Here is a 16,421-nt window from a genome sequence, read left to right as displayed (position 1 = left end):
AAAACTATGGGTCTACTTCCCACCACCTATATTATGCTATTCAAAAATGAACCTACCTCCTTCAGGCAACCCATAAAATTATTGCTGACTGGAGAACCTGGAAGATCAGCAGTGCTAGGACTGCCTCCAACATAGAAAAAGTCATCAGAGCCTAGCATGGTGTAATCCTCCTGTGTGTAGCCCGTTGTTGTCAGTATTCCATCTACTGAGATTGTCACCTACATAACAAAACACAAGGAAAAGATGCAATATTCATATTAAGGTAAAAACCTCCAGTTCAGGTTCTTGTGTAAGACCTGCAGACAGCAACCCATTTTCATGTCTGATTAGTCTCAGTGCTCTCAGCTGGTGGTCCAATAAATCCCCTCCCAAAATGATCTAAACTACTTTAGAAAAAATGTTAGCCAAATAGAAAACTGATGTTAATATTTTTCCTAATGCAACAAAATTTGTTTTTAGCAGACACAAAAACGGTGTTAGTAGAATGTTTCATAAGTTAGTTGAATTAAAAGTAAATATTAGTAAGTTTATCCATTATATGCATTTAAAGATTAAAAACGTGCAGCTGGTTGAAATAAATCCCATCAGACAAAGCACAAGCTATTAGGAGCAACTACTGTATTATCATCACTGTAAGCACTACCAACAGAGCTCTAGCTTTATTTGATCGTGCAACTGCCCTTTTTAATCTTTCCTTTTTTTTTGTTAAAAAAAGAAACGTGCATAAAAATAACCTGCTGGAAAATAATTCAATTAAGAAGCACACTCAGGTCTTACAAACTGATGTGCACATGCAGAGCAAACTGAAAGGGTAAGACACCAAAATTGCTTGCAACGAAGAACAGATGTATGGATGTAGCATTTCAGACATTCCCAGTCCACGTCTTCATGCCATGCATTGTGTATGGTCAGGAACTGGCTGAGCCAGTGAACCCAGGGCCAGCCACCATTTAGCTTGATTCCCCGAAAACCACAACTTGATGCAACCGCTTGTAACTTTTATGATGCCCCTGAAGTAGTTTGAATAGATTTTGATAGAAACAGATAAAGAAGGTCAACAACAGATGAAAGAAGGATTTCAAAGTAAGCAGAAGAGTACCAACCCCAGTTCCTCTTTTGTTAATGATGTCTACAGTAAAGAAAGAAAACACACGGCAAACCCAAACTAAGAAACAATTAGAATGATATCTACCGAACAATGTAGTTTGTTTACCATAGCGTGTCCGATGCCTGAGTGCTTTGCGGAGAAGGGGGGGAGAAAGGAAATTAAAACTGTGAACAGAATAACGATTGTTACTCAAAAATATGATGGTCACTACCATGTTAGTACATTATTTGATTAAGGTAACGGTTAGTAGAATGACACATTCCATGAATGACATGTTAGTTATTAAGCATGTTAGTAACATATAAGAAAGGCAAAATAATTTTACAAGAAAAAAGCAGACTAACAAGTATGCCATCGATAATATTAATAGCAGTATTAAAATGTTAATATTGCTAAACCTTAGTCATGAACAGGGACTCTATACTTACTTTGAACCCATGACAGTTAGTTTAAATATCACCTTCATTGTTGTTGTTTTAATTTTTTTTAATTCTGTAATCAACAGATTTTTAAAGCAATTTCTTGTTTTGTGTTACTAACTGATTTAAGAAGTTTATGTAATCTTGTTAATAATTGCACGTAGAACCCCAATAAAATCCTTGAATGTCTTCAACTTTCTATGTACATACTGGCGAAGTTAAGGATCACTTTAGTACAACAAAAGAATTAAACGTTTAGCTAAAGGAATGAACAGAATTGCTTTGTTCTTATCTGCTCTGTAATGCACAGAACCCAAGGAATCTATAGAATCATGTACATTTCAAATAGTCAATTCTATTCCTACTACCCGAGAAAAGACAGATCCAGATAAAAGGGTTCATGTATTATTAGCATCATCTGAATTAATAAACTAAAAATGTATCAAGCATGCATTTAACAAATGAGTCTTCAATCTTCATGCAACCATAATCTTTTATCTAATCCCCAATGTCCACTAATGCCTTTGCTTACAGCAAATGGGAATTATGTGATAAGAATGGATTATCAATTTTTAACAGGCAAGAAAATAGGAATTAATATCATTGATAGAGATGTTGGTAAGCATTGTGTGCTGAACAAAAAGTTATGGGTTATCTTCACTTTCCAGACTAATTGAATTTAAATAGAGCACTGTAAGCAAGTATCTAGAATTCTTGTTGCACTATAGGATACACTTCCCAATGAAGATTGTGGTGCACTTCAGAGATTTGCTGCAGCACAAAGGCAATGGGCCAGCAAATTGGCAGTAGAATCACCTGGGGCATATTGTTTCTTTCAGGATTGGCTAGGATATGCAAAGAATTTAAGTTAAAGTAAAGGGAAAGTAATTCTTGATGCTGCTTCTTCTATCCTGGAACATCAGGGCTTCCTGCCCTCAGACTGATCCCTCACATTGGGTGTAACAAAGATAAATGTAGAAAAAGTCATAAAGACTACGTGGTATGATCAACAACAGTTGATAAAAGGTTTTTAATTTTAACTCCGTTTCTTTCCACAGATGCTGCTGAACTTGCTGAATGTTTCCAGCATTTTATGTTTTTACATCGGCAACTGAATTTATTTATTCTGGCATTATTCATTATGAATTCACTTATTGGTTTAGATTAAGGGTTCTTGACCTGAAACATTAACTCTGTTTTTCTTCCCACAGATAACGGCTGACTTCAATGGAGCCAAATATTGCATGCAGAGTGCAGCACTTAGCCATGATAGCAAATCATATCTAGCGCAAATTAGAGGGAAAATTTCTACTCCCATTTTCTGAAGGTAAACTAATGCAAATTATATTTTTTTTGCCATGGTTTTGACCTTGATAAAGTTGTTCCCACTTATGTTTCACTATCTTGGAATCGATTTGCAGCAGTTTTCAATATTTCTTTTGCTGGCCATTACATACAATTGACAATAGCTCCATGTTGTCAATAAACTTATTACATTGCAGTTGGGACCACACTTCAAAAGTACTTCAGTAGCCGTAAAACATTTTTGGATGTCCTATGGTCATCCAAGTTCCTTTTCTTTAAGCAATTTTTCTTCACTGAACATATACGATGATCTGATCACTTTAAGAATCTTTGTGATGAGAATATCTGTACTTGGCATGTCTTTGCTACAGGAATCTTGACCTACCATTCCATCTTTGTCAATCATCTCAAGCAGAAAAGGTGAATGGGATTCCTTTTTTTTAAGGAAAGAAGTAGAGTTTATCAAGTTAATACAATTGCCGAAGAATTTTTCCCAAAATATTTGATTAACCTGACTTAGTCACAATAGGGGATCAAGGCTATTTATATTATTTTTCTCGAATGTATTCTCTTCTTCTTCAGTGCGACTATAGTTCCAAATTTGGGCAGGCAAAATGCTCTTGCATCCACACAAAACTACCCTTAACTCGCTCTTAAAAAGTTATCCAACCAAGATCAGAAGTTTAATGCACTGAGGGACTGAACATCTATCCCAAGTGATATACCATTGCTCCACATTTTGTTAGCATAAATTGATGGAGATAGTTTTATACACAAAACTTACAAGAAAAGAACAATTGGTCTATAGGACTGTGAGACATAGGAGCAGAATTAGCCCATTCAGTCCATTGAGTCTGCTCTGCCATTCGATCATGGCTGATTTATTTTTCCCTCTCAACCCCATTCTTCTATCTTCTCCCCATAACCTTTGATGCCCTTACTAATCAAGAACCTATCAAACTCCACTTTAAGTATACCTAATGACTTAGCCTCCACAGCCATCTGTGGCAATGAATTCCACAGATTCACCACCCTCTGGCTCAAGAAATTCCTCCTTATCTCTGTTCTAAAGGGACATCCTTCTATTCTGAGGCTGTATCCTCTAGTTCTAGACTCTCCTACTACTGGAAACATCCTTTCCACGTCCACTCTATCCAGGCCTTTCAATATTTGGTAAATTTCAGTGAGATCCCCCACCCTATCCTTCTAAACTCCAGTGAATACTGGACCAGAGCCATCAAACGCTCCTCATATGTTAACCTTTCATACCATTCTTGTAAATCTTCTCTGGACCCTCTCCAACGCTAGCACATCCTTTCTTAGATATGGGGCCCAAAACTGCTCACAATTCTCCAAATGCCGTCTGACCAATGCCTTATGAAGCCTCAGCATTACATCCTTGCTTTTATACTCTAGTCCTCTCAAAATGAGTGCTAGCATTCCATTTGCCTTTCTTACTACTGACTATAAAACATACCCTACACAATAAAGGCAGAATTATAATGTAAAACATATCATAAAAAGATTGTTTTGAACTACATTCAGAGGAGAATAGCTTTATGATCAATAAGTTTAAAATACAATGAGCATATACATTCTTGCAGGGCGTGTAACAGTTAATATTTTTGTGGGGGCTGGGCTAGCATGCTTGATCCTCCCGTACTAACATGGATTTCTCTTGTTTGGACTACTTTTGGCTCTGGCTGGTTTTCCATTCCATTGGGACTCTGCAAAAAGCTAGGGGGAACGTTGCTGGCTTTAACCCCGTGCCTTTTTGATTTGCTAATCAAGGAGGCAAACATTTGTAATGATTGACTCCAGGTAGTCCTGGAGTGGGTAAGTAAAATGGGCAACATTAACTGCAAATTGATTTCCAGTGAGTGGGAATGGTTATAACCACTTTGCTGTACTTACTCCAAGACCATTATTACTAACTTAGCTAAATTTCATAATAAAGAAAAAAAAATCCAAGCGAACAAACCTGCTCATATACAACAAAAACCGAAAATTCTGGAAGTGCTCAGCAGGTCATGTCACATCCATTGGAAGAGAAACAGAGTTAACATTTCTGGTTGAAGACCCTATGTCAGAATTGCAAGGGAGGCAAAAGAAGCTTGTTAAACTACAGAGGGGTGGGGTGGGGGGGGGTGGGTGAATGCCTCTGATAGGTTGTCTGCAATTTATCGCCATGGTCACCCTGGTTTTACCTTCTCAGAGCCATCCCTCCTTCCCCGCCCTCCCTGAAGTTTAACAAGCTTCCTTTGTTGCCTTCCCCTTCTGACAAAGGGACTTCAACCTGATACATTAACGATGTTTCTCTTCCCACAGGTGCAGCCTGACCTGGTGAAGTATTTCCAGCATTTTCTGTTCTTATCTTGGATTTCCAGCATTTGCAGATTTTGGTTTTCATGTGCTCATGTGCAACGTGTGAACATCTTAGGTAAAGTGCACAAATTGGGTATCTCTTTTATGGATTTTTTTTGCTTCACAGAAATCAACATGAATCAGCTTTCATCCCTTTTGACAGATTCCACTGATCTTCTAACCATTAGTATAATTCTGGATCTGCATTTGCTCGGGTAATTTAAAATAGCTAACCTGGGAATTCAGAAAAAAACATAACTAATAAATTTGTCATATCCAATTTAGTTTAACTTAAAAAGAAATAATTTAATTATATTTAGTTTGGGATAATTAATTTGTAAATGTGTGCAATAAAATTTATTTTTCTGCCACACACAAAATAAAAACTGGTCCCATATTTTCCACATCACCCTTTGTACTGTTACCTGACGGAGGTTCCGGGTTACTTTCACATCATGCCAGGCATTGTCATTAAATTTTCCATTCACAGGTTCCACCAAAGCTTCAAACGCTCCTGACCCCAAATTAATGACCAGTGAGACTGCACCATCTTTCAAAGCCAGATTTACATAATCTGCAGATTTCCCTGTATGAAGCATCAGACCATTCCTTTGAAGGGTTCTGAATGATAATGTTATTTCATCGCTGCTACTCTGGATTGGATTCTGTGACAAGTCATAGCAGAAGTATTCTGATCCTTTAAAGGTTGCAACGTGTTCTTCTCTTCCTGAAAAACATAAAGAAGGAATGATGTGCAGTCGGCAATTATGTTCAAAGAGCAACAAAATTACACGTATTGTGCAAAAAATGTGTCTAGGATGAAAAGCATTACAGACTATTGAGATTGAACAAAACCCATTCACAATCTTGTAAAATAATATATTCATCTTTTGAATTTCAAAGTGAAAATCTTTTATATAAAATTCCAGTTACTGCATTACATTTTGTGACTCAATCACAAAATTTTGACCATTCTGACATAAGGAATTTCAGCTTTCTCTCTAGGTCATATTTATAATACAATAATTAAAATGTTCCAGAACAAAAAAATTGCAGATGCTATTTATTTCCCCTTCATCAAAAACCTCTCAAAATTTACTACATCACAAGAAAAAAACATACTGATATATTACTTAACAACACTCAAGCCTTGGAAATCCTAACCTTCTTGCTTTCATTGATCTCTCAAATCCCAAGAAAGAACACAAGAGTTTGTTTCTGTTTGAACTATAATGTGGTGGAGTACCAATGCTCTAGCAAATGGACCCAAAGGTAGTTTCAAATCAGAAAATAATTTTTTGAAGACCATGCTTCTGCAATCTAATTACACCAGTTTCTGCCTTTTTATGTATGGTATCACGACATCTGCAAAACAAGTCATAGTTGTGACAGAATAACTGCTTGCCTGAATAAGTGCTGTACCAACAACCATCAAGTCGTACAAGAGCAGACAGGACAAAGAAACGCACCTGACAATACCCAAACCATCACCACAGCTATTCACTCCTGTTTCTATGGTACTGCAATTACTAAGGCTACCTTGACAGTATCTCCAAAACCTGTGATCTCTAACACCTAGAAGGGCAAGGGCAGCAGGTACAAGGGAATATCACTACTTTTAGGTTCTCCTCCATGTCACATACCATCTTGACTGGTTGATATATCGCCATTCCTTCACTGTTGCTGAGGCTAATTCTTGGAACTCTCCACACAACAGCATTGTGGGAGCAACTTTACCCAGAAGATTTGCAGTGATTCAAGGCACCACCAACGCAAGAGCATTTAGAGATGGGCAAAAATTGAAAACACAAAGTGAACATGCAGAAAAAAAAACTACTTCCCAGGAAAGAGTTTGTGCATGCTTGGAGGCTGGGCAGTCATAGTCACGACATAAAATATATATTTTATTACTTTTTGGCAAATTTCCCCATTTTTCAATTCCCCATTTTGCAATTAGCTGCAATTTCACATTTAAAGCCAAAAAAACAATTATTCTGGCAAAGTTGAAGCTATTTTAATTGTTAAGATGAAAAGTTTGTTGGAAGTCACAAATGATTTTCAGTACATAAAGAATAGAAAAGCAACCATTTCATGTTGTCAGGACATTCAAGCTTCCTTAAAAAAATAATGACCTTGATGTAGATGGTAAATGAAAACAAGTCTGAGATTTATGTTAGTGTGCTGTTAGAAGTGGAAGTCCTGGATTTATTGAGAGATCCATAACACATGGAGCCCAGCAAAAGGGTCCAATTTTGCTGAGTTCCCCTGCATTTACACTGATGAATCCCCTCTTAGATTTAGCAATGGGTAAAACTTGGTTCAAAATCCAGGAAACCCATTAATTTCAATGAGAATTACAGGGCTATGGATGTGAGGCAAGGAAAATTACTTCTCTTTCATTATGTGCGCTTAAGTAAACCATATTTTATTTCAATTTTAATAATTCTTAAATGACATATAGAGTTAAAAAAATTAAATGACGTATATCTTTTGTACCTGGCCAAGTCTGGGGCAGGTCTTTCACAGGGTGCTCTGGGAAACGGTCTCCTCAGTGCACCAATCAAGGCCCTACTACAGTTCAGACCACAACACCAGAGTTTGGAATCCTTCACACCAACAAGGATACACAGACAAAGCTGCTCTTCTCTTGGAGAGACCAGGGCTGAGGGCTACCCTGGCAGAGGTCTTTAATGTTATGAAGAGTTTTGATGGAATAGTTGCAGGGAAAGTTTCCACTTATGTGGAAGAGTATAAGTGCAGGCCATTAATATAAGGCAATTGACAAGAAATCAAACAGGGAATTCGGAAGAAACTTCTTCACCCAAAGTGTGGTGAGAATGTGGAACTCATTACCACAGAGTGTGGATGAAACAAATAGCACAGATATATTTAGGGGGAGGCCATTCTGTATACCCTACTTAAACCTGTGGAAGATAGGCCTTTCCCACCCCAACTATGTACTAGCAGTGATTTCAGGCAGTGGGAGTTAGGGTGGTGGGAGGAAGAGTGCACAATCTGGCCCAGTTGTTTTTGAAATGTAGTCACTATTGGTGCAGGTGCATCAAAACAATTTGCTTGGCACAACGTTCCTTGCACAGTAAATTACTGAATAACCCATCAGCTAGTTTTTTTTATATATATGGGAGGAATGTTGGCAGAAATTTGGGACCTTTTAGCAAGTTTACAGAAACCAGTTGGAGTTCTATTAAAGTTTTATTCTGGTAAGTGTATTCCTTCAGTGCAAAAATGAAATTTGAGCCCAGATTATATATTTTAGTTCTTGAGTGAGACGTGAACTGACAAAGTTTGAGTTCAAATAATAATATTAAAAGATGAGACTAGTTGAAGCTAGGCAGACCAAAAAATAAACTAACACACAGTTGAAATATGTGATAATAAAAATCATAAGACTGCTGCATGAAATAGAGAATTTTTTTTGCATTTTATATTCAGATTTTCCAAAGTACATAGGAGAAAATTGTTTGAGCACATTTGGTATGCTGCAAGCAATGTTACTTCATGAAGTTCCTCTCAGTAATGAATAGTTGGTATTGGTATTGGTTTTGGTAGTGGTATTGGTATTGACTTATTATTGTCACTTGTACCGAGGTACAGTGAAAAGCTTGTCTTACAAACTGATCGTACAGGTCAATTCATTACACAGTGCAGTTATATTGGGTTAGTACAGAGTGCATTGAAGTAGTACAGGTAAAAACAATAACAGTACAGAGTAATATGTCACAGCTACAGAGAAAGTGCAGTGCAATAAGGTGCAAGGTCACAACAAGGTAGATCGTGAGGTCATAGTCCATCTCATTGTATAAGGGAACTGTTCAATAGTCTTATCACAGTGGGATAGAAGCTGTCTTTAAGTCTGGTGGTACATGCCCTCAGGCTCCTGTATCTTCTACCCGATGGAAGAGGAGAGAAGAGAGAATGTCCCGGGTGGGTGGGGTCTTTGATTATGCTGGCTGCTACACCAAGACAACGAGAGATAAAGACAGAGTCCAAGGAGGGGAGGCTGGTGTCCGTGACACGCTGGGCTGTGTCCACAACTCTCTGCAGCTTCTTGCGGTCCTGGGCAGAGCAGTTGCCGTACCAAGCCATGATACATCCAGATAGGATGCTTTCTATGGTGCATCGGTAAAAGCTGGTGAGAGTCAAAAGGGACAAACCAAATTTCTTTAGCCTCCTGAGGAAGTAGAGGCACTGGTGAGCTTTCTTGGCCGTGGCATCAATGTGATTTCACCAGGACAGGCTGTTGGTCATGTTCACTCCCAGGAACTTGAAGCTCTCAACCCTCTCAACCTCGGCACCATTGATGTAGACAGGTGCATGTACAACGCCCCCTTTCCTGAAGTCAATGACCAGCTCTTTTGTTGACATTGAGGGAAAGGTTGTTGTCATGACACCATTCTACTAAGCCCTCTATCTCCTTCCTGTACTCTGACTCATCGCTGTTTGAGATACGGCCTACAACGGCGGTATCATCTGCAAACTTGTAGATGGAGTTAGAGCAGAATCTGGCCACACAGTCGTGTGTGTATAGGGAGTAGAGTAGAGGGCTGAGGACGCAGCCTTGTGGGGCACCAGTGTTGAGAATAATCATGTCAGAGGTATTGCTGCCTATCCTCACTGATTGTGGTCTGTTTGTTAGAAAGTCAAGGATCCAGTTACAGAGGGAGGTGTTGAGTCCTAGGTCTCGGAGTTATAAGGTAAATAATGATTGCTTAAACATTCGACTATAATTTACACAATCAGATTTGTAATTTTTCTCCATTTGATCAAGCCAGCAAAATTCCCTGTGATTACACCTCTGTGCAAATACTCAGATTATCACCGTAGGACATTCCAGGGTATCTTGGAAAATGAGATGGATTATGCTCATTTTTATCAGTAACCACAGTAATGAAGAGTGGGAGATGATTTTAGTACAGTAGTATAAAGAACAACAATGTTTTCATTTTTCAGACCATAAATATTTCATAAAAATCCATAAAATACAACAATGACAATTTCCATCTATATTTGCTTCAATACAGCAAAGCATTAAGGTAATTTAGTATTTAGCTATTCCAGTAACGATACGGGATATCTGTTAAATATCATTTCATTGTGCCAAGATACCACTGAATACAATCACAACATCTTCATGGCATCACATAGAGAATACTCTTGTGGTGTTTATGTCCCAAATAGGACTGAACTAAAATAGATAGAAAAAGAAAAGATGGGTTTAATGAGTGACTTCTATTTATGTAGAATGCTTATTATTGCTTGGCCAAAAGCAGCAAACACCCACAATAAAGAGGTGGGTGTTTTCTAATCATATTTAAATGACATACAATACCACTTTCAAATCATGTAAGTATTTCTAGGGCAGTCAGCTGTGGGCAAAAGTTGATTAAATTCATCAACAGTGTTAAAGCCTCATCTACAGCTTTTTTTTGCTGTTGCTACTTAGAGTGGCAGGCTTTTGTGGTCATTATTTTGTTACTAATTGTTTTTTCATTCAGTCCAACAGCTGGGATTCGTAATAGAAATCCTAATACTTGTGAGTTTTTAAAGAAAGAAACTAAATATATCTAATGGGACATTTTATGCACAGTTGTCAGTACTGTTGCGGTCTGTATCAGTGAATAGTGTGCATACATTTTGCTTTAGCAAGGAATTAATGCAAAAGCCCAATGGTATAAACCCAAGTGAAGATCTTACTGCTAAGTTACTTAGCCACTTGGAAACATTCCAATCACAGTACAGTAAAACTCTGATAATCCACTATCTCACTATTCTGAAATCCTGCTAATTTGTATCTGCTTCACTGTTTCCAACAATCTCTTTAATCTGACCACAGCTGTTTCCTAGGCTTCTTTAAACACACTGGGGCCGTTTCCCGTGCTTTCTATGAACACACTGGACCCCATTTCCCTGTGTTCCCTTTAAAGTCATCAGGATCTTGTTTCCCACACTCCCTGTAAACTCACTGGATTCATTGGAAAATTTACTATAATACTATGTAACATCTTGTATTACTGGGAATAACACCCAATAATCTGAAAAATCCGCCAGTCCAACACTACCAAAGTCTCTGAAGATTATTAGAGCTTTATTGCAATACATTTTCTCTTTTAGTAATTTTAAGCTTTTCTGTACCAATTTTAAGCTAAGAAAATTGATAAAATGGTATGATTGCATCACAGTCGTTACTGGCCGTGCAAATTCAATGCAACAAGTTAGCTACAGATTGTATTACACTGATTATACACAGCACACAGCACAACCAATTCAGCCCACACAGCATAGCAACCAGTCAGCTCTACAAGTCCTAGGAGGTCTTTATGGTCCCAAGTAGTCAGATGTTGGCATTTCTGATTAGCCGGATAGCAGATTAGTGGAGTTTCAGAGGAGAGATTTCGGATTTTGCTTTTGGCACCCCTGAAAATGGATTCACTTTTCTTTTAAATGTCTAGTCCATCAAACTCTTTTAAATACTTATCTCTTCATCAGAAATTACAGCTTTGCTTTTGGATTTATACTGACCTAAAATGGCATCCTGAGAAATTAAATCAGCTAACTGTGGTTGGCTAAGAGTTATCCTAGAAAATCTTTATTCATGTAGTGATTCAGAAAACAAACAAAGAACCAAAAATAATCGGGGCTCTTTTTATACCTCACATCTGGAAAAAGTGCAGGTGCAAAGAGAGATTGAGCAATGTGGTATGGCCAGGAATGTCTGGACCAATACTAGGTGCATCAGTGTGGATATACCATTCCCAATATCCTTCTGTGTTATATGTTTAACAGTTTTGACAAAAAACAAATTGCTTGGAATCTACACTTGATTGCATCAATCTTTGCAAGAACAAAAGGAAAGCAATTTGCAAATATCAGGTTCAAATTTAAGCAGGGGCAGTTATTGCTTTATGCATGGCTCATGCAGAGATTCAGTTCAGAACTCCTCTGATTTATTGCTGAATGATATTAGGTGCCAGCTACAGAAAAGCTACACCAAGCCGGAACACTTATGTCTGTGAATAGACCTGACTATAATACGTAACAAAAATGATGGAAACAATTATAAACAGCAAATAACACAATCATGAATAAAACTGAAGGAGGATTCTAATACATCTTAAAATATTAATGACTTTAATAAATTGGGAAAGAAGTTGATATAATGAGTAAATAAAGACCATGCTCTACACAAAGAAAAATAATTAAACCAAGAGGATTGCCTCAAGGATGTTTCAGAGCCATGGGAACAAAACACTGTGATGTAAAACTGGGCAGATAACCTGCAAAAATTCACCAGAGAAAATAGCCCAGAGTTTGATGACAGCAGTGAATGAACACACTCACCATTCATTATGCCTAGAACTGACAACAGACCTTTTTTTGTGGACCTTTGCACAGTGAGTTAAGGTTGGGAATGTATTGCAGCATGTTGCCATGAACAGGGAATCTGGGACTTAAATGACAAAGGGAAAACAGTTGCTTGTCTCTTCATCCAAACCAACTGGTGAAATCTTATTGAGGGACACAAAGACTAAACCAGGGAGTTTAAGTTAGAATATTTAATTCCGTATCAAACTATGGACGTAAACCAAAATATGGAAGGAAATAAATATGGTTTAAAGGAGCAATCTAATAGTTACAAAAGAAGTATTTTGAAAGCTCCATCAGTAATTAAAGTCTGAAAGAATGAAGTAAACTCCCAAATTGTAAAACATGATTTTTTAATGCTGAACTGGTTGTTTGATAATAAATACGATTTATCATGCAGTTAAAATTTCACATACAATTGCAGAGACCATCACTAACTTCTTGTGCTATCCAAAAGGCAAGAGATGCAACAAATTCCCATCCTTCATTATATGAATGCTGACTCTCTCATTCAGTGACCACGTAGTAATACTTGTAGAGGAGCAGAGCAAATCGGACCGCAACTTCTTGGTTTCCACATTAAACTGCGCACATGCTGAAACCGCAAGTTGCTCTCCAATTTACTCCTGAGTAACTCTGAATACCCATAGCTTCAAAATTCAGACCAATATTTCCTCAGTGTTTAATTATTAGTATAAGTTATAAAAATGCTTTTTCTCCCCCCCCCCCCACCTTTTATCTCCTCTCACTCATAAAATTTAAGTGAACAACTTGGATGAAGGTTAGATGTTTTTCAATCAGCTATCATCCTTCACAGTCAGTGAGTCTGACTGTCCCTTCCTGCAATGTATACAGAAGTAGTTTTAAATTTCAGGAACTAACTTAACTCAGAGACTGCCAACATTTGACTCCAGGTACACAGATTCCAGAACTGGTGATCTCAGCCACCTCTCTCCGGGCTTGATGTAGGAACTTTCCTACCATTCATCAGCAAGAGAATGGTCCTTCTCACCCTCAGCTATCAGTAACTACTCCTTGCAAAGCCAGAGGACATGTGGACTTGCTTCTGAGTCAATTTGTTTGCGTACACAGCTTCTTTCAGCAATCTCTGTGCAAGTATAAGCTCCTTTCGACTTGTCTTATGTATGAAACCTAACATGTATTGCCCGATTCATCATTAATTCTACAATTTATTACCTAACACCACCTTCTCTCCATTTTCTCCGCAGATGAATTACCACTAACTTGCTTCTTTCCAAGAACACATTTATAAATAAGGAATAGTCCTGATGAATCTCACAAATGTAACCACAAATTGTAGTCTTTATTTCATTATATATATTACAGTTTATATGTTCTATATATATTAAAAACGCAGATAGGCTGTATAGATTTTATAGCTTTCATCTGCCTTTTTAAAAAAAAATCACCTTGGGACATAAATTATTCCCCTAAAGGAGGAAATCTACAAGTACCTCAGTACCCCTATGTTTAGCATGCAGAAGATCACAATGACTGGTGGGCATTCATTTATCAGATGTCCTAAAAGCTACTTCTCAGTAGAATTGTCAATTAATGTTTTCTTTTACCCTGACTAATATCTTCACCAATCACCAGCATTTTATAAACCATTTCCTATTCCTTGAGGTTTCTGCCAATGACTGTTGATGTAAAAATCTGATTCTAAATAAACACAGAAAACCAATCATTAACAGTGAATGCGGCTAATTATCTTTTGGGCATTGCAGTTATGAAACACAAAGCCCTGCCAGCATATTAATGCACACACTCTGCACTTCCCTGTGCAAAAAGCAAGAAAGGCTTGCAATCGTGATGCAGATCAAATAAAAGAATTACCTCTATTTCTGAGTACCATAATCAGGCTTATGGAACAAAAGAATCATATAAAGACACCTTTCAGTGAAAGATCTTGATATTTTAGGCTGAATCTCAACATCCAAAGCTGAATGGATCAGGGTTGGGTTAGAAGGTAAACAGAAAAAAAAATAAGCATATGGAACAAAATCTGCCTTTTTCAAATTCTGGTTTTCGTAGTGGCAGGATAGCTAACCTGTATCTGTCATTTAAATATTATGTTGAGGTTCTTTGTATCTTATTAACCACTCTAAAATGCCAAGTTACTTGCAACATCTCCCAGAAATGGAGGTCATGAGGCTGAAGACTGTCATAGATATCAGAAAGAAGGATCCCTGACATTAATGAAAGTGGTCATAAAGGGAGGCAGCAAGGTTTGAGAGGAACTTTGGAGAAAGAAAGCCTGGAGGAAAAAGTTCCAGGGTTTTCTCCTTAGGCCACAGGAGCACCAGAAAACTAGAAGTTCAAAATCACTACCAATGCTCAACAGTTTCTGGATTTGGATGCAGAAGTTTGGCTTGATGGGTAAGACATCTTGATTTCCATGTTGGAATTATGAGTGCAAATAGGCTTTATTTGAAGGATGAAAAACACGATGATGCTGGAGGAACTCAGCAGGCCAAGAAGCATCTGTGGAGAAAAGCAGGTGGTCAACGTTTCAGGACAGGACCCTTCTTCACGACTGAAGATAGGAAAAGGGGAAGCCCAACAAATAGGAGGGAAAAGCAGAGCAGTGATAGGTTGACAAAAGAGGGGAGACGGGGTGGGCACAAGGTGGTGATAGGTCGATGCAGGTAAGAGATAGTGACAGGCAGGTCCGGGGGAGGAGGAGAGAGCAGATCCACTGGGGGATGGGTCAAACGTAAGGAGAGAAAGGAAAAAAAAGGTAGAAAGAAATAGGCTAGGAAAGGGAAGAAGAGAAGAAGCATGGTGGGGGGGGGGGTTGTGGGGAAGGGGGGTGGGAATTACTAAAAGTGGGAGAATTCAATGTTCATGCCGTTAGGCTGCAAGGTTCCAAGATGGAAAATGAGGTTCTTTTCCTCCAGGTTGTGCTTGGAATTCTCCTGGCAGTGGAGGAGGCCGAGGACTGACATATCAGTGATAGTGTAGGAGGGAGAGTTGAAGTGACTGGCAACGGGGAGATGCAGATCACGGTAAGGATATTCAGTCAGCATTAGGCGTGGATGCTTGGTGCATTCAGCCAGACTAAAAGGCCATAGAATAAATACCCTACTGCATTTTAGGTTTGATTTCTATCGTGACAGGAGTTATACATCTATCACCAGATCACCACCCTCTTGAGTTTGGTTTAAATGGTTCACTTACATAAGGAAAACATCCACTCCAATGTATAAGCATTGGTTCATATATTAGCTTAGGTTTCATGAGTAGACCTGTCCATTCTCAGCTCCCATATTCACACTGCCTACAATTAGGTCGAGTGGACTTGGCAGACATGGGTAGGCAGTACAAGCCACACTCACAAATCTCCACTGGAAGCCTGACAGAGTGGACGTCTGCCCAAAGCTTTGCCCTCTACCAAAGCTGTCAAGGTTTTACAATGTTTTTTGAATGTCTGCAACATTCAGAAATGTTAAAGAAATATTAAAAATAAAATGAACAATGTATAAAAAATAGTTAAGAAGACAAAGTCAAGTTAAAAATGAATAGAAACATTTATGTTTGCTTCAATATTTTAAATAGTAATATTTTGTTTTAAAAAGTAGTTATTTTTACCTTTCTTTCTCATGTGTGAAATGAATGGGCTCACAGATTCTGCACAGGATCTCCTTCTCTACCAGTGGATACCATACAGTTTCCAAGGTGAAGTGCAGCTGGGAACTGCCAGTGGGGCTCGCCTTTTAAGTTCAGGACATCTCCATTCACATGGGTGTCTCAAATGCCAACATTTCTATGTAGAACAATCAGCATTTACTAGCAAAATCCAGGCCAACATATATCATCTG

At 38.2% G+C, this 16,421-nt stretch overlaps 1 protein-coding gene across 16 annotated transcripts in view; it reads right to left on the bottom strand.

The window, feature by feature from the left end:
• The window catches only part of nrxn1a (neurexin 1a), a 1,334,105-nt gene that overhangs the window by 831,087 nt on the left and 486,597 nt on the right, over window positions 1-16,421 (bottom strand). For 14 of the 16 annotated variants that reach the window (XM_052010794.1, XM_052010792.1, XM_052010793.1 and 11 more), the window contains 3 exons: window positions 5,622-5,923; window positions 1,214-1,237; window positions 57-218 (listed from right to left, as the gene is read on the bottom strand). In XM_052010794.1, coding sequence (XP_051866754.1) covers window positions 57-218; window positions 1,214-1,237; window positions 5,622-5,923 — 488 coding nt within the window. The remainder of the gene's footprint in view (window positions 1-56; window positions 219-1,213; window positions 1,238-5,621; window positions 5,924-16,421) is intronic. The other 2 variants (XM_052010798.1, XM_052010802.1) reach the window with 1 other exon arrangement.

This window comes from Pristis pectinata, chromosome 3, assembly GCF_009764475.1.
Source record: "Pristis pectinata isolate sPriPec2 chromosome 3, sPriPec2.1.pri, whole genome shotgun sequence".
NCBI lineage: Eukaryota > Metazoa > Chordata > Chondrichthyes > Rhinopristiformes > Pristidae > Pristis > Pristis pectinata.
This window is presented reverse-complemented; position numbering and strand designations above follow the sequence as displayed.